Below are 18,506 nucleotides of genomic sequence, written 5' to 3'. Positions count from 1 at the left end.
TTGCTACCCTGCAGGGTGAATGTTATTAGATAACCACTGTGTTCATGTAAAATAAAAAAAGATACTCTCTTCCTGCAGGACAGTTGGAATTTTAAGGCTCCATGGCAATACCCTCTTAACCTCTGAGTAAGTGGTGCAATCACAACCTGTGTTCAATCCTCCACTGAGCACTCCAGCTCCAATCCTGCAAAGCATTTAAGCACATGAGTAGTTCTCTTGACCTGAATGCCAAATCATTCAGCATCTTGCAGGAATGAGCCCTAAATTCCCAGAAATATCATCCCCAAAATGCATGCTTCCAACACTCAACACCCCTAACTGATTGTCCTTCAGTGGGTGAGAGAATATCTTTTATTGGACCAACTTCCAATAATAGATATTATTTCACCCACCTTGTCTCTCCAATATCTTGGAACCAACATGGTTACCACAACACTGCATACAATCCTTCAATGTCAGTCCTAGAAGTTCTACTAGGAATAAAGACAGTGGTGCTAAGAGCTGGATGACAGCACCCCAGATTCATAAGGATAAAGAGCATGGGGAAGAAAGGATGGTGACTATCTAGATAGGCTACCTTAAGGCTTCTCCGTTTCTGCTCTTCTCTAGTCTTCATGAGAGTGAATAGCAAGGTGACAAAATATCTGGGTTAGACACAGCATAATTCATGCTCTATTCTTGGCACTAGTGCGCAAACCAGGAATAATGCTTTAAAAGTATTTTTCTACAGCTCTGAGCTATGGGATACCATTAGTTCTAAAAGAGAACTGCCAGATTTGCAGTAATAAATATTGGTAGTACATATTAAATATGAGTGCATTTCCCTAGGCATGCTTTGTAGGTCTTAGGACTTTGAAAAGATTTCATTATAGCAAATGTCTCTTAAAAGTTGTCTAAGATTTTTCAGGCTTGAGAGCCTAGGGGAAGCTATAAAATAAATAAAAGTAATGTGAGGAGTTTTAAATATGGAAAAAATATTTAGGTAGTAAGATATGACATGTTTTTTAATTATACTCTCCTCTCTCTCTCTCTCTCTCAATCCACTGGAAGTAAAGCAACTGGAAGGGTACGTAGACAGCTGTGCACATCTGGCAAAAAAGGCTTTTTGGTTTTCATATTTCTTTAATTATTTTTATTTAACCCATTTACAGGAAACCTATCACAAAGCATCTAAGAGCTGTACAATAAAACCAAAGCACAACACATTAAAAAATTCAATTAAAAGAACTGTCCAGACACAGCCAAGGAATCTGGCACAGTGGGAAACCCAGTGACCCTCAAAGCAACAAACAGCGGCTAATTCCCAACTGATGTGGAAATGTTGGAGGGGGAAAATGGGATAGAAAGCATGTGCGTGCACACACACAAAACACATATACCAATAGCAGAGGCTCCAGAATGGTCAAGGATAAATCATCTGGAATAGATGTGATTCCCAGAATGCCAGAGGACGACCCAGGCAAACTTCCTCTCAGAGGGAGCTCCATATCTATTTATTTAGATTTATACACTCATCCTATAACTGAGGACCCTCAGCTCAGAAGGCCTGGCACCTTCACTGAACTCATGAACAGATAGCTTATTATTATTATTATTAGGGTTTTATCATCAAGGGTTGATCTACACTAGAAAAGTCCTCCTGACATAACTGTATCAGTTAGGAGAGTGATATCTTACCATTATAGCTATATCTACTCTGGATACAGTTATATTGGTTTAGAGGTGTCTTATAATGGCTTAGGTTTCAGAGTGGTAGCTGTGTTCGTCTGTATCAGCAAAAACAACGAGGAGTCCTTGTGGCACCTTAGAGACTAACACATTTTAATGCACCTCCTGCAGCAACCCACTTAGCACCTTGTAGATCAGGCATAAGGTCCCATCCTATCAGAATTTATGAAGGGATCCTAAATCTGCATTGATAAGGGCTTGATCCTGCAGGGATGTGGATGAGCATTGCGAGAGGGCAGTCCCGTGCTAGAGATGGAGCTGCAGAAGGTGCTGCTTTTGTTATTCATGAGCCAATAAGATGAAAGAAGAGAGATGGAAGCAGGTGCTGTAGACTGGTGGTTGAACAACAACTCTATGCCCAAAACACACCAGAAGGCATTGAGAAGTTAACTATGAGGGATAGTATTTTATTAGCACTGCCCAGGGGGTTGCTTTCAGCCTCTGGTGCCCCACACCACTATTAGGTTTTTAATGGCAAGTCTGACTCAGTTTCCCCTTTGTTTGGCCAATCACCATTTAGCCCCATGTCTTTATTTTCTCATTATTACTCCAGACAGAATATTAAGTCTCCTCCCCCCTCTCCCAGCATGTTCCTCCTCAGCGTGTAAAAATCTCTTGAGTCAGGAGGCAAGTAACCCTCGTGAAGAGTCAACAGTCTCAGGCCTCTTTGCTCCACAGGCCTTAATAACCCCTTTGCTGAGAATGACAGGTGTTTCCAGTCCCACCCACTCCTCTGGGTTGCAATCCAGGGACCCTATATGAAGAAATTGGAACCAAGTCCTTACTGCTTCCTTGGACTGCTTCTTACCACACCTCCCTAGTTGACTGTTTCCAAGACGCACACTCTGATCCTCGTCTTCTGGAGGTCCATTTACCCAGGCAGCTTCCCACTAGTCCACTACTAAACAACTCTGCACTCAGTGGTTCCTCAGTCTTTCTGACAGCTGACCTTCCATTCTGGCCTGCAGCCTTTTCATTTCCCTAGCTGTTGCAGGGCCACCAATCAGCCCCACCTGAGGAGGTAACTAGTCTCCCTGTTAATGTTTTAGTGTCTGGAACAACTTGGGGTCTGTATGTTCTATGACAAGCACCTATGGACACATTTCTGAGGCAGTGTTTGGCTCCTATAACTACCTCTGCTCTCAGTGTCTTCTAAAAGCCACTATTCCTGGCTGGTAATAGGAATAATAGAAGATCCTTAAAAAGGCCACCACTCCAATCAGGGCCAGCTCTAGGTCTTTTGCCACCCCCAAACAAAACATTTTTGGCTGCCCCTCTACTCCAGCCCTGGGGTCTCACACCACCCCCACCAGTGCCCTCCCCCACCCGCACCCCGTGCTGCCCCAGCCCTGGTCTCTCTCTTCCCCCCACCCCACCCTACCCACAGTCCCTGGCACCCCAGCGCTGGGCTCCCCACCACCAGTGCTGACTCCGCCCACTCCTCCATCACCTCCAGCCGGTCCGGCGCTGGCAGGGTTGGGATAAGCAGTGGGGCTCTCGGGCCGCGCCTCAGCCCAGGGTCCCTCCAGCCGGGGCTCCCGCCTCCAGGACTGGCTGAGACCCAGGAGGGCAGAGCCGGGGGGATCGCCCCAGCAGGGAGCTGAGGAGCCGGGGCAGGGCAGCCCCAGAGAGCGGGACGCAGGCCCCGCACAGCAGCGCCCTGCCCTCTATGGCCCCGCTGCTGCTGCTGCTTCTGGCCACCCTGTTGCAGCCCCTGGGTGTATCGGGCTGCTTCGCCCAGCCCCGGCTAGAGGGCGGCCGCCCTGTGGCACCTGCAGGCAGCTCCGTGTATCCCACGGGGCTGCCCCCAGCCAGAGTGTCCCCTGCTCGGAGCCTGCCTGGCCCAGCTACAAGGTGCGGGCGCTGCTCCCCCGTGGCTGGTGGCATGAACTGAAGCGGCCCCAGGGCGCTCCCGGCACAAGATGCGCTGCTGCTGCCAGGGCCGGCTCTAGGCTTTTGCCGCCCGAAGCAAAAAAAAGATGGCCGGAATGCCACCCCTGAAAATGTGCCGCCCCAAGCACGTGCTTGGTTTGCTGGTGCCTAGAGCCGGCCCTGACTCTAATGCAGGGTACAATTTCAGCTAGGCCAGGCACCAGCCTTTCTGCTTGCAGGGCATGTGGAACCCATAATTTTTGCCTGCAATTTTTCACTAACAAAATGAATTATAGGTGTAAATCTAAGTATCTGAGCTTCTAACTGCATGATATGCATCTGCGGCTAGGTAGGGAGAGGTATAAATGTGGAGATTTCGAACATGGATACAAAAAATTCATGTGCAAATTACCCCGACATATTGGAGGCTGCAAATTTGGCTCATCGTTTATATTAACAGGTTTGTATTTAGTTTTGTTTGGACTAGGAATAATGATGATTTTTTTTTACCTTGAGCCAGCTAACCCCACTTAGCACCTAATGAACATGCAGTTTAACAATTTTGTTATGATGTTGACTTATGGGAGTCAATACTAAGAGGCAGCATCGATTTTAAAACACACCTTTTTCTGAATCTAGACATATTCAAAAGAACTTATGCTCTGGCCACATCCTGTCTTTCTAAGGTTATGCCTACACTAGGAAGAAAAGTATATTTTAATACATTAACTAGCATAGACAAGGCAATTATAGTTTTAAAACATTAACTGATCAAGATAAACCCCAGGATGGAGCCTACAGTGCTTGTCTACACATAAAACACTATGGTTGCACAGCTGCACCACTGTAGCATTTCAGGGTAGACACTACCTATGCCGATATGAGGGGTTCTCCCATCAGCGTAGGCAGTCCACCTCCCTGAGTCCCTGTCTACACAGGGACTTAGATCAGCTTAATTATGTCACTCAAGGGTGCAGATTTTTCACGCACCTGAGCAATGCAATTATGCCAACCTAATTTTCTAGTGTAGACTGGGCCTTGGCCCCTACTAGATGATACATGGATTAGCAGAAGCCTCTCCACTCAAGCACTGAGGCTTTGTCGTCACTGCTTTAAAAAGTCCCTTTTACAGCAAAATAACAAATATGCACTAATTTCAGTGGAGACAGGGCACCTGTAGTGTTTACTACAAGGTAATTCAGCAAAGTCAGTGCTATATTTCCCCATCTGGCCCCCATTGTCTAGTTTAACTCATGACAAATCTAAATGGTCTTGTCTCCTGTATATTTTCACAGTAGGCTAAAAACCACACTTTTCTGTCAGGGAAGACGAGCCCTGAGTGCTAGTGCTTTGGCTCTGTGTGCACCTCCTTGAACACTGCTCAGCACACTACAGGATCGAGTGCCATCGGGGAGAAAAAAAATTGTGCAGCGCGCTCCCATTGTTCTACTTAGTAAACTAGTATTTGCATTCTCAGCAATCATTACTGTAGAACAATTCATATCGGGGGGTGCGGGCAGAGCACATACAGAGACATTCATGTTCCAGTGCAGACACTCCACAATATTTTACTTGAAAGGGAGATGGAGGATACAAAAAAATACACTTACTCTCCTTTTATTCCCATCCTCATCTATACATTCTCCAGCAGGCTCTGAAAGAGAAAAAGACATATATTTGGCTTACGTCTCAGCTGTCCAGGATCTTAGGTTGAATCCACTAAAATATCGATTCCATCTTTTAAAATGTAACTCAGACTAAGAGATTTTCTTGTTTTATACCCTGTGAATTCGTCCCTGAGGACCGCATGCATCTGCCCAAAATGTTTGCCAGAAGCTGGGAATGAGCAACAGGGGATGGATCACTTAATGATTATCTGTTCTGTTCATTCCCTCAGAAGCACCTGGCACTGGCCACTGTCAAAAGACAGGATACTGGGCTAGATGGACCTTTGGTCTGACCCAGTATAGCTGTTCTTACATTATGTTCTTACAAGAGGAGATCACAGAATAGACAAAGCTGGTTACTAGTAGCATCATATCTCAAATTGACATAGTATCTTTAATCCCAAAGCACTTTACAAACAATCTGCATGTATAGCAGTTACCAGTTAGGCTGCACTCCTGCAATGAGCACTGAATTGACATAAAGGTCTGCCTATGTGGAATTCAACACAAAATCAGGGCCTTAGATTGTATGCTCCTTTGGGTAGGGTCCATGCTGGCTTCTCCACCTCATATAGTCTTGACCACACTCTCAGTGATTAACATGTGATAATATATGGTATATTTACCAAATAGAGACAAGTAAAGAGCATGGCCCCAATTCAGCAAAATACTTAACCATGCAACTAACTTTAAGCATGCAAGTAGTCGCACTGATTTCAATGAGAATACTCACATGCTTAAATTTAGGCATACTCTGCTCTGATTCTATGGTGATGGGCAGCAATATAAAATCCTAAAACAGATATTCTTAAAGTACCTTATTGAACTGGAGCCTCTACATGCATGTGTACAAACACACACAAACACGTAATGAAATAAGGGGAATATATTAATATAGGACTCATGGATTCCTAGATCACCAGGCCAGAAGGGAACACTGTGATCATCTAGTTTGACCTCCCATATAAAACAGGCCACTGGAATTCCCTGAATTAATTTATGTGAATTAATGGGGTACTGTGGCATAATGGCTTGGCTGGCATATGTTTGGGATGTCCCCATTCCTCATAAGTAGCAAACCTTTCATACCATACTACACTACTCCAGGATATATCATCTATATGTCTCATATTTTACAGGAGCAGTACTGTATTTTGCAAATATTTGAGAAAGCTTTAAATCTTTTTGATCAGTATTGTTTATGGTATGCTTCCACCTGTAATGCCAGGCTCTCTTAGTACAATTACTCCAGGAAGGGGTAACTTACTTACTTTAAGAGACTTCTAAAAAATGATACAAGATAACTTTCCTGTTCAGAACAATGACATACTTTTAAGGTCTAATATCTCAGTATCTACTGCTGATACAAGCAAGAGCCAAGTTGTTCAGACTTAGGTACCTGACTTTAGGCATCCAAGCTTGAGTCTTTAGTCCAAAAGCCTTGACCCAATGGAAGCGGGAGATACCAGCTATATAATAGCGTAAACCTCCTGTTTCCAGTCCTTATAGGTCATATAAGTTGCAATAAGAAAATGGTCACTGATTTCAGCTTCCTGTTTCCCATCCTGCGCCTTGAAGGGAAGCAATTTTGGGAAAGAAATCCCACATTTTATAGGGGCAGGGGGAGGAAATACGTCTTTGAAAGCTCATTGTTTAACAAGAAAATGGCAGCTACTTGAGAGATTTTAAAATGCCAGATGTCATCTCAGTGGAGATTGATTAAATCTCTATATGCCAGATCCTGTCCCCTCCCCCAACACACCTGATTTACAGGTAGCAGTACTTTACTCTGCAAATAGTCCCATTAATTTCAATGGGACTTCTCATGTGGTAAAGTACTATTCAGCAAGGGCAAAGCTGGCAAATGTTTATACAGCACCTAGCATAACTGGGGCCTGGTCCATGACTGGGGCACTTATGTGCTACCACAATACAAATAAATACCAATAATAATATGGTCCTATATAGTGACTGACTTGGGGCAATAGTAGTAAAATATTGCCCAGAAATAAAACCAGTTCCTGAGAATGTGGCAAAATATACACAGATGAATTTACTATTTTTACACGGTGATGTTTTTTCTGGTCTTGTTCCTGGATAAAGTCCTTATTTGGTTTATTGCCCAGGTTTAATGATCTGAAATCGTTATGGATATATAGGCCTCAGTGCATAAACCTGCGCAGAAAAATTTATTTTCTGGAATCCTCATTCACAAAGGGCCTGATTCTGCCTCCTTTTTTTAAGTTACATAATATCCCACTCTGCCATTTCTTCCATTGACATCTTTGGGATTACTGACACAGCTTGGCATTATTCTAGTTGAGTAAGGGTGGTGTAAATAGGCCCCACAATTATACACACTTGGATTTCTGCACAGAAGCCATAGGTACAGAAGTTCTGATCTTTGTAACTTTAGTATACAAACATAGCTAGCTGCATCAGTGCTCCCTGCTCCCTGCCAGCTTGCTAGAGGCAGAGCTCAACATAGCAGGAGATATCAGACCAGGTAGCCACCTCTTCCCCTTAGTAGGGGGACAGTCATTAATAGAGCCTGTTTACTCTTCCATGAAACTAAGGCCTGGTCTTCACTTAAAACTTAGGTTGACATAGCTATGGCATTCAGGGGTGTGAAAAATCCACACCCTAGAGCACCACAGCTATGCTGACCTAACACCCGGCATAGGTGCAGCAAGGTCAATTAAAAATGCTTCCATCAGCCTAGATATTGCTGCTTGGAGAAGTGGAGTTCCTACAAGGATGGAAAAATTCCTTCCATTGCTGTAGTCTGGTCTACACTGTGGTGTTCTAGTGGCATAACTATGGCACTGTACCTGTGCCACTATAGTCCCCGTAGCATACACACACCCTCAGGAAACCCAGGTGCTTTGTTGATTGGTCTGTTTGAAGGCCAAGTAGGACATCTGCTGAAGTCTATTTTCCTCTAGAATGTACTATTATCTGTCTAGAAGAACAACAACACAGACCTGACTGTCCTCATGAAACCAATTTTTAAGCAATCAAATGGGTTAAAAATGCAAAGAGTATGTGTATACACATGCACATATATACACATACACCCACATACATAGGCTGCCCTTACTATGCCAATTTTGTCTAATAATATTACTACTACCTAGCTTTATATATTGTTTTTTCATCCATGGATCTTGTAGCACTATTCACAGGCGGTCACTGTCATAATTCCCATTTTACAGAATGGTAAACAGAGTCGGAGGGAGGGTTAGTGATTTCCCAATGTCACTCAAGTTGCCTCAGTATAATGTGAAGTTTTCCTATACTGAAAATACAGATTTCACTCTGTGGGTGAAATCCTGGCCCCAGTGAAGTCAATTGCAAAACTCCCATTGACTTCAATGGGGCCATGATTTCACCCACAGAGAATAGTACAAGTACTCAGGTAATTTTGTCTACGGCAACTGGAAAGTTTTCAAAGGTGACCAGTATATAAAGGCTTCACTTTGTCAGTCCCAGGGGCATAACACAGCAGTTCTTTAACATCTAAATGTATGTTATGGCAATGTACAACTATAGTTAAGGACAGAAAGTGATACGAATGAAATCCAAATCTGGAACAATGGGGGGATTTAATTAGGCAGAATGAGTAAGTCAGATTTGACCCTTAGATCACAGCTAAGAATGCAAAAAGTTCTGAGGGATCTTCAATGGTCCCAAGTGATTAGAACTTTGGTTTTACATCTCACCCTAAAGCTGGCACCCCCACTAACAAACTTCCCCCTAATATCATGCTTGGGGTATTTTTCTTCAGTAGGGAACCAATGTCCCATGGAGAGTCGTCAATGCCAACTGCTACAGCTATGGCTTTCCTTGGTGGTCTTTCATCCAAGTAGTGATCCATCCTGTGTATTGATAAGATCCACAGCCTAAAGGGATAGGGCTAAAGTTAAAAATGCTCTCTGAAAGCTGATGAAGTAGAATAGTAATTAGTACTATGCTGGAAACATTCGGAATCAGTCACCATACTAAGTGACTCTGGCTGTGCAAATGAGAACTCATGTAGAATGTCAATGAAACACCATCTGACTAGGTATCATTTGGCTGACATCTGGAAATGAGAAAATTGATGGGCTTTTGTCTGAAATTAACTAAAGATTAAGGTAATGAAAGGAGTAGGGAAATACTTCTGTATATTGTACAAAGTACATTGTCTTCATCATTTCTGGTGGTTATTTTTCTGGCTCAAGTTAAAAAAACTACATGAACCTTACCCATGCACAGTTTATGGACAAATGCATCATCGAAGGTGACCATGTCGCGAAGGTCTTCAAATCGTCTTAGCTTAATCATCCTGTCAGTAGAAAATTGCCCAGCTAACGTCCTCAGCTGCTCTTCATCGTATCTATCTCCAATGCCAATTGGGAACAAGGACACCCCTGTGAAATAGGAAGCAGGTTTTAAAAGTGTAATGGAAAAGAAGGGAGCCTCCTTGCTTTTGATTTGCACCTTCGTGTAGAATTCTAACAGTTAGTTTCAAGTATTATTCATATTATTCCCTCCCAATAGGCTGAAGGCAATTCAGCACATATATTACTATGTTCTAAATCACTGTAACAGTTATTATGAGACTTATGGTTACAATAACCACTGTAAGATCATGCAAGGGCAACATGAAGAAGCTGGAGACATTCAGAAAATTTTTTAAAGAACTAAAGCTTTGATCATTGGGGACATGCTGTTTTCTTTGTTTCAACTCATTTAATTAAAAATAATGACACTGAGCATTTAGATCATGTTTTACATCAGTAGATTATAAAGTAATTTGTAAAGGAGGGTGTTGTTATTTCCATTTTACAGGTGAGGAACCTCAGATACAGAGAGGTGAAGTGCCTATGGTCACACGAGTTATAAAGCCCCATACAGTATATATTGACACACTTAGAGGACGTATAAGTTATGGCAGAATTTAAGCTACTGTTTCTTACTCTGTTTATGAGTCTTACAAGAACTGTCTCGATGTAAAGGGGTCTAAAATTATGACATTTAAATATTGCCACTGTAATCCAGTCGAATCCACAATGGTACTGAGAGAGTGAAAGGCTGTAAATGGAGTGAGGCCTATGTTTGCTAAGCTGTCAAATAACAGGTCTGTACTTGCAGTTCCCGAAAGTTTAGGGGCATCTGGATCTGGGGGTTTTGTTAAGACCCATCTCTACCAAATAGTAAACAATCACATTGAATCACCGCACTCATAACATCATGCCAATGTTTGGATTTCTTTACTCTCCATCCAAGCTTATTACTTAAATTAAGCAAATCGGTAAAAATAGTGGAAAAGTGATAAAATTTACTGTTGATGCTTGCAGAATATGCAGCAGAGTCCACTGGATCCTCTGATTTCTCTGATACAATGATCACTGCTATCTTTGATGCACTGGGTCTTCCTCCATGGGCTTCAGACATAGCATGCTGAACTGCAAAATTTACTGCTTCACCTAGAAGCAAATTAAAAGATATATGAAAGAAGCAATAAATCACTTTCAAAAAGGCTGTAAAAAAATAAAGCCTCAGTAGTGGATGATGGATAGGGGAAATGCTCTTTTCCAAAGCATTTTTAATGTCTCTCTTTTTACCATCCTATAAAGCCTCTGTCAGCTTTAGAATTCCACTGATACTACTAATACCTCCCTATATTGGAGGTTTTTCCTAGCTTCCCATAGTCTGAAATAATGGGTGTTTTACTGACCATCCCCTGGCTTAACCACTGGTGTAAAGCCATGTCTTTTGCCTTGAGGATCATCTTGTCTGGGAGTATTACCATGCCATTGGTTGGGCAGAAGAAAGGAAAGAGGAGGTACCCAAAAGGAACATGTCTTTTATAACCCACCTATTTTTCCTTTCTGTGGAGAAACAGTGACATCCAGTGGACAATTACATACACCAAAACTATAATCACCAGGGTAAACTGTACTGTATTTGTCACCTGCACAATTCCCAGAAAAGATCTAGTGTGTTCCTGGTTTGTTTAACTTTTGCTATAATTGCAAAGAAGTATATTTTGCCTGATTGCTATCTACAATTTCTCTGAAATCTGGAAGTTTCAGACTAATCTGGACTATAGCCAAACAAATGCTGCAAAAAAGGATTCATGGAATTCTGCTCAAATGAAAATCACAAATTGGCTTAGGCTTTGGCTACACTTACACTTCAAAGCGCTGCCACGGCAGCGCTTTGAAGCGCTAAGTGTAGTCAAAGCGCCAGCGCTGGGAGAGAGCTCTCCCAGCGCTGTCTGTACTCCACCTCCCTGTGGGGAATAACGGACAGCGCTGGGAGCTCCCAGCGCTGGGGCTTTGACCACACTGGCGCTTTGCAGCGCCGCAATTTGCAGCACTGGAGAGGGTGTGTTTTCACACCCTGCTGCAGCGCTGCAAATTTGTAAGTGTAGCCAAGCCCTTAGATAACATTCATTGTTTCTCTTATTCAATATCTATGAACATTCACTCAAGCAAAGTTTTGTTCAGAAAGAGAAAGTATTGCAAATACTTGTACTCAGATATATGTCTGCAGGGGGTATTCACTTTGGAAATGATCATATGCAGCTTTCTTGAAAGCTCTTTTGGGTTTGGGAGTAGAGTGACCAGAGAACAAGTGTGAAATATTGGGACGCTTTGACTTTCTAGTTGCTTATACAGTAACATGTCACTTAACGTTGTAGTTATGTTCCTGAAAAATGTGACTTTAGACAAAACGATGTTAAGTGAATCCAATTTCCCTGAATTAATGTAAATCGGGGGGAAGGAGGGAGGGTTAGGTTCCAGGGAATTTTTTTTTTTGCCAGACAAAAGGCATCATATACATTTTAAACAATTTTAAGCAAGCAATTTAATACAGGTATAAGTTTTAAACAATTTTAAACAAGCAATTTAATATTACAATCATCATTGCTGGATGCTCTCACCTTACCCCACACAGGTACAGCCCACTGGCACTGCAGACAATGAGGCAGGCAAGGAAGCTAAAGGTGCCATAGGTTAGGAGAAGCACGTTGCGCAGCAGCAACGGAAGTTTCCCCTACTGTGCAAGCACCAAGGGCGGGGGACTCAACCTTAGGCTGGCCCACTCCACCCCTTCCCTCAAGCCCCCACCCTTAAACTGCCTCTTCTCTCCCCACACCTCCTCCCCCTTTACTCCGCACGCCGCGTCCTCGCTCCTCCCCCGCCCCACCGCCTCCTGCCCGCGGCAATCAGCTGGTTTGCGGGATTCAGGAGGCGGGGGAAGGGGGGAGGAGCGAGGATGCGGCGCGCAGGCTCCCCTCCCTCCCCTGCCTTCTGAATGCTGCAAACCAGCTGATTGCTGCAGGCAGGAGGCGGGGGGATCAGGGGGAGGTGCTGATCCGTGGGGTCCACCAGCAGGTGGGAGGCAATGGGGGGGGGTAGGGCAGCTGATGGGGGGCTGCCAGCTGTGGACAAAGCAGGCAGCCAAACAATGTTATAGTGAAGCATTGAATAACTTTAAACGAGCACATTCTGTAATGGAGCAGGGACGTAAGTTCGAAACAAAGTTAAGTGAGAGGACGTTAAGTGAGGAGTTACTGTATAAGGCAAAGCCCTTAATATCGGGATAGCTGGTTACCCTGTTTGGGAGTCACCAGTTTAGAGAGCAGAAATGATACCATGTGACTTATATAACATTTATACAAGGTGAATAGTGGGTTAAGAATAATCAATACTTGAAACTACAGTTGCGGGGAATAGTTTATGAGCAGTCCCCAAGGCAGAAAATATTTTTTCATAAGCATTCACTGAATAATTTTGAATAACAAACACGTTCATAAAATATGGGAAGCCTGGTCACATATAATCCACCAAGAGGACACGGGAACAGCTCTCATGCTTAAACTCTTTTGATTTAATGGCCCCTGCATCATGCCCCCCACAATTGTTTCATTAGCGGAGACAGAGCTCCTTTTCTCAAATTACTGAAAGCAAGGGCAGCCTCTAGGAAGCCCACTCAGCATATTGGTTATTGCTAGCCTGGCAGCAGCAGGTGAAGACTGTGCAGAGCTACAGAGTAGGAAATCATGCTTTCGAAAAGTCTTTGGTCCTAAGAAGTACCAGGCTTCGTATATGTGCCTGGAGAGTTCTAAGATGTGAAGCTGAACTCTCCCACCTCTCATCTCCTAGCTCTGCTTCAGGAGGGTCTTCTCCCTCCCCCAATCAAGATGTCTTCCACCCACCTGATTCGCCAAGATCCCCTACTCCCTAGACAACTTACAGCCTCCCTACCCCCCTTATCTCAGCTACTGGCCCTCTTCTCCCATGTTACCAGGTATGTGTTATTCCTTCCCCACCAAGGCTTGGCACCCAACAAGCACTGCCTCTCCACATTGGTACATGGCCTGCCAGAAGATCTGAGACCCACCAGCGGAGGCAGGCAAATCCAGTCAGATTTACTGCAGTCTTGAGTTCCAAAGTGGCCATGCCTTAAAGCGACCAGAAACCTCCATCCTCCTGGCACAGCTACCTCCGCTGGCATTCTTCCGACCCTTGAAAACTGGCCAGTTCCCAAGTATGAGCCAGAGTCCTGTGTGTATCTGAAGCACCAGCTTAACCACAATCTCTGCCATACATGCTTTTGCTTTTTAATAACTACCATAGGTAGGCCAGGAGGGTGGTAGAAACAAAACATGGCAAGCTATTTATAACTAATGAATATAACAAAATATAAGGACAGAATTAACATGAACATTTCTGTTTCCATCCCCCAGAGTCATCCTTGCTGCTTAATAACCCTGAAGATTCATTTATTTTGACCTGTCTCTGATAAAACACTCCTTTACTCATCCTCAAAGCAAGCCATCTTCCAGGCAGATGGAAACAATAAACTAGGGGGGGGGAACACCCACCAACCTCTTGGTTGTTCTGTGAAAGACTTTTTGGTTTCTGTTGCCTTTGTTTTATATATAAGAAAATCAAGTTTTCCACAGATTTATTTCAATGGAAAACAAAAACTAGATTGTTACAAGATATAACACAATAGAAAATCCTTTTCAGTTTACCAAAATTTCTGTGAATATCCCCCCCGCCACCCCTATTTCTGGACCACATCTAGAAAAGGGAACCAGGTATCACGTAGATGTAAGCGAGAAATACCAATCACAAAGCACGTGGGCTAGCCCAGAGATCAAAGACTGATTTTTTGCATAGTACCTGGTGTTGATACCAGCCATTGAACCAGCACCCAGCATTTCTGAATGTTGTTTTAAGTTGCATTAGAATGGGGCAACAACCCTGGATTTTCAGATCCATGAATGACATTTTAAATGTCCACACTAAAATAACAAACACAAAGTACCGTGGTAAATCAATGCTTAGACACTTCAGTGATGGGCACTATAGAAAACCCTAAGCTGAATAGGGGCTTGGCTACACTGGCGCTTTACAGCGCTGCAACTTTCTCGCTCAGGGGTGTGAAAAAAACACCCCCCTGAGCGCAGCAAGTTACAGTGCTGTAAAGTGCCAGTGTAAACAGTGCTGTAAGCTAATCCCCACGGGGCCTGCATGCTTGGCTGCTTGCATGACCACTGCACATGTTCACTAGGAGTGCTTGTGTTAATGTAAAGTGTAGTGCACCACAAGCAAATAGCCCACTGTACCACATGCTGCCATCCAGCACAATGCGTTTTGGGAACATTTTGCAAAGTGTTGTGGGATAGAAATGACTTGCAGAGGGATCTCAGGGAGCTAGAGGTCAAGTTCCCAGAATGCAACTTTCTCCATTCCATAATGCCACCCACAGGTTCCATGCCTTTTTAAAAAAAAAATCCCACAACCCAACCCCCCCGTGCCATCTCTGACAGAAGCATGGAGCCCAATGATTCTCCTGTATTTGCAGACCTGCAGGAAGTACCACAAGAATGGGGGACATGATGATTTCTTCAAGGACAGTTTGTTGAGGTACATAGCACAAAATAATTCATGGTTGTTGGTGGTGTTCACGCAGCAGCTGCAGACAGTCAAGCGCTACCTGTGGGCCTGAGAAATGAGCACTGACTGGTGGGATCACATCATGTTGTAAGTTTGGGATGATGACCAGAGGCTGCGGAACTTTCAGCTGTGAAAGGCCACATCCCTGGATCTGTGCGCTGAGCTCACCCCAGCCCTCCAGTGCAAGCGACATCAGAACGAGAGCTGTACTGACAGTAGAGAAGCAAGTGGCGATCACATTGTGGAAACTTGCAATGCCAGATTTCTACCAGTCAGAGGGAAATCATTTTGGAATTGGAAAATTCACAGTGGAGACCATTGTCGTGCAAGTGCGTAGGGCCATTACTTGTCTCTAGCTATGCAGGACTGTTACTTTTAGCAATGTGCAGGTTACAGTAGATGGATTTGAAGCAGTGGAGTTCCTGAACTGAGATGGGATGACAGCATGCATATATTCATTTAGGCAGCAGCCCATCTTGCCTTAGAATACATCAAGAGAAAGGGATACTTTTTTATGGTTATGCAAACATTGGTGGATCACTGGGAGTGCTTCACAGAGATCAGTATGGGCTGGTCAGGGAAGGTGCATGATGCTCCCATTGTTAGGAACACAGGATTGTTCAGAAAGCTGCAAGTGAGGACTGTTCTTTCCCAATCAGCAGATTATCATCGGTGATACTGAAATGGCAAGAGCGATTCTAAGGAACTCAGCCTACCTACTGCTCCCCTTGTTTGTGAAGCCATACACTGGCCACCACGACAGTACCCAGGAAAGATTCAACTACTGGTTCAGAAGGTCCAGAATGAGAGCTGAATGTGCTTTTGATTGAAGGGATTCTGGCTAGGATTCTAGATTGGATCTCGTGAGAAAAATATCCCAATGCTTATAGCTGCCTATTTTGTCCTGCATAATGAGACAAAGGGGAAAAGCTACCACTAGGGTGGTGGTAGAGTGGCTGGCTGCTGACTTTGAACAAGGGTTAATACAAGAGCCCAACATGGAGCTAGGTGGTTGAGGGAGGCTTTAAAAGAGCTGGAGTGTTGTCTGGCCCTGGAACTTTGGATGTTGATAAGAAGTGTGCAGTGCTTGCTGTACATTTATAAATATGACTGGGTATTTTCCTGAAGCTATCCGTTCTGTAGGGCTTGGTGTGTATTTACAAGGACTGTTTGTTTTGACTATACATTCTGCAGTTTTTGTTGTGACCTAATAAAGATAATTTGATTCTCCAAAAAAGAACTTTACCCACAGGCAATGTTAAACAAACTTAAATTAACAGGGTGAAAATTTAAAATTAGAAAGGATGTAAACAGTTATGTGCATTTGAGTGTACAAATTATAGTCCACTGTGGCTCTGCATACACCAGCCCTGGTTCTCACGGGTCAGTGCATGTGAAGCTGTGGTTTTCCTTGCTGTCCCTGGCATGGAGTGACACAGGTAAGGATATGGCTTGTGAGACCATGTGGTATGTTGGAGGGTGCAGGGAACAGCAACAATGAAGTTCACCAGTGACTGCAAAGGGTAGACTCTGGGATTCTTGGACCTGTAGGTCAACCAGGCATTTGGGTTAGCTGCCTGAGAAGTCTCATCATGTTCAGGTGTATCTCCCCATCTTTGTCCGGCTGGGTGTTCTGTGGGCTGGATGTTCTGTGGGCATGGAGGGAGCATCCCTCAAGACTGCAGCAGGAGGAGCTGCTGACAAAAACCAATAGATATACCACTGGATTTACTGTCACCATGGAACGTGAAAGACAAGTTTCAAAAATTCCTTCCATTATTCTCATAAACACTTATAATAAGAAATTTTTATTGACACTTCAGCTTTGAACCACTTCTGCACCACACCACTCTCCAGCCCCAGCCATGTTGAGTATGACCCACCAGGGGCAAATGGGGGAAGATTTTCTCTTGCATGAGGCTATTGAATTTCAGCCCTTATTCCATGGGTACATTTATAGGGCAATGGCACTGAATATTGGCACTATTTTCCACAGGCAGTGGTGATCTTAGCTGATCTCACTCCTGAGGGTTACAAAGGTACAGAGAACACAGCTGCTGCTGGCATCCTGAAATCGCCTGAGCCTGTGTGCCGCTAGCCTGTTTACTGAAGTCATTGCAGAATGGTGTGGGAAAGTTTCCTACTGCAGAGAAAGAAATAAAGCTGCCATCCCTAGAAACCTTTGGGAGAGTACTGCAGTGTCTCCATGAAAGTGTCATCGAGATCTCTCAGCAGATAAAAGGGACATGGCTAAGTACATGAACAAACTGTTCCATATGCCTAACCCAACAGAGGAATTTAAAGGTGATGCCAACTCTGCCTGTTTGTTGTACCTCTGTCTCTCCTTGTATGAGTAAAACAGTAAAAAGTTGATATTTCTGTCTCCTTAGCTTGGGGATGGGCCAAATGCCATCTTTAAATGTGAGCACTGTAAGGAAAAATGGATGCGCACACTTACCCAAGTTCCCTTCCCCTTCATCAGGCTCATTTGTGCTTGCCTGTGGGACTGGCTACACTGTGGCAGAGTCTCACAAAAATCCTGGCTCATGGCATTGCTGGGATCCCCTGTTTTGTCTCCTCCTCTGCACACGCTCCTTCTCCTTCCTGTTCACAGTTGTGGTCAATGTCTTAGGCTCCTCCGAGCTATCCACAGTGGTCTGTGGGGCTCTGGCAAGGTCTCTGCCAAGTATGGCATGCGGTTCCTTGTAGAAGCATCAGGTCTGTGACACAGCATCAGATCTATTCTTGACCTCCCTGGTCTCGTGGAGTCCCTGGTGAAGTTCCTTTGCTTTCATGCAGCTCTGCTGCTGATCCCTGGTGTACCCCCTTTGCTTGAATCCTCCCATGCAATCTGCTCAGAGATGTCCACCTTCCTATAGCTGGTCCATAGCTGTGCTTGCACAGTGTCTTCTCCCCACAGGCCCAGGAGATCTAACACTTCCTGTTTACTCCAGGCAGGAATGCATCTAGTGTGTGGGACCAGAATGGTCAGTTGGGCAGCTGCATACAACAAGGGTGAGCTGCTAGGTGTGTTCACCAAGGTGGGCCATCATGAAAAGCCATTTCAAAAAACACATGGAGAGGTTTAAAGTGGGGCTGGCTTCTGGTCTCTGTGACCCATGGGGAGAGGAGTATAAAATTGTGACCACTCTGGGTCACTGTTGCAGTGAAGAGGACATTGTGGAACAGCTGCTGGAGGACTGTTAGGGTCGACAAAGGTCAAGAAGTGTCCTTTACTTGCACTGCAACAACCTCAATAAGTCAACCATGGCCTTAT

General features: G+C 44.2%; 1 protein-coding gene across 1 annotated transcript in view; it reads right to left on the bottom strand.

Annotated features, from left to right (window-relative positions):
* VWF (von Willebrand factor) overlaps window positions 1-18,506 on the bottom strand; it is a 224,898-nt gene that overhangs the window by 79,847 nt on the left and 126,545 nt on the right. The window contains exons 31-33 of the mRNA XM_044996564.1: window positions 10,595-10,738; window positions 9,515-9,679; window positions 5,211-5,254 (exon numbers count right to left, since the gene is read on the bottom strand). Of these exons, the coding sequence (XP_044852499.1) occupies window positions 5,211-5,254; window positions 9,515-9,679; window positions 10,595-10,738 (353 nt within the window). The remainder of the gene's footprint in view (window positions 1-5,210; window positions 5,255-9,514; window positions 9,680-10,594; window positions 10,739-18,506) is intronic.

The sequence above is a fragment of the Mauremys mutica genome, chromosome 1 (genome assembly GCF_020497125.1).
Source record: "Mauremys mutica isolate MM-2020 ecotype Southern chromosome 1, ASM2049712v1, whole genome shotgun sequence".
NCBI classification, from domain to species: Eukaryota; Metazoa; Chordata; order Testudines; family Geoemydidae; genus Mauremys; species Mauremys mutica.
This window is presented reverse-complemented; position numbering and strand designations above follow the sequence as displayed.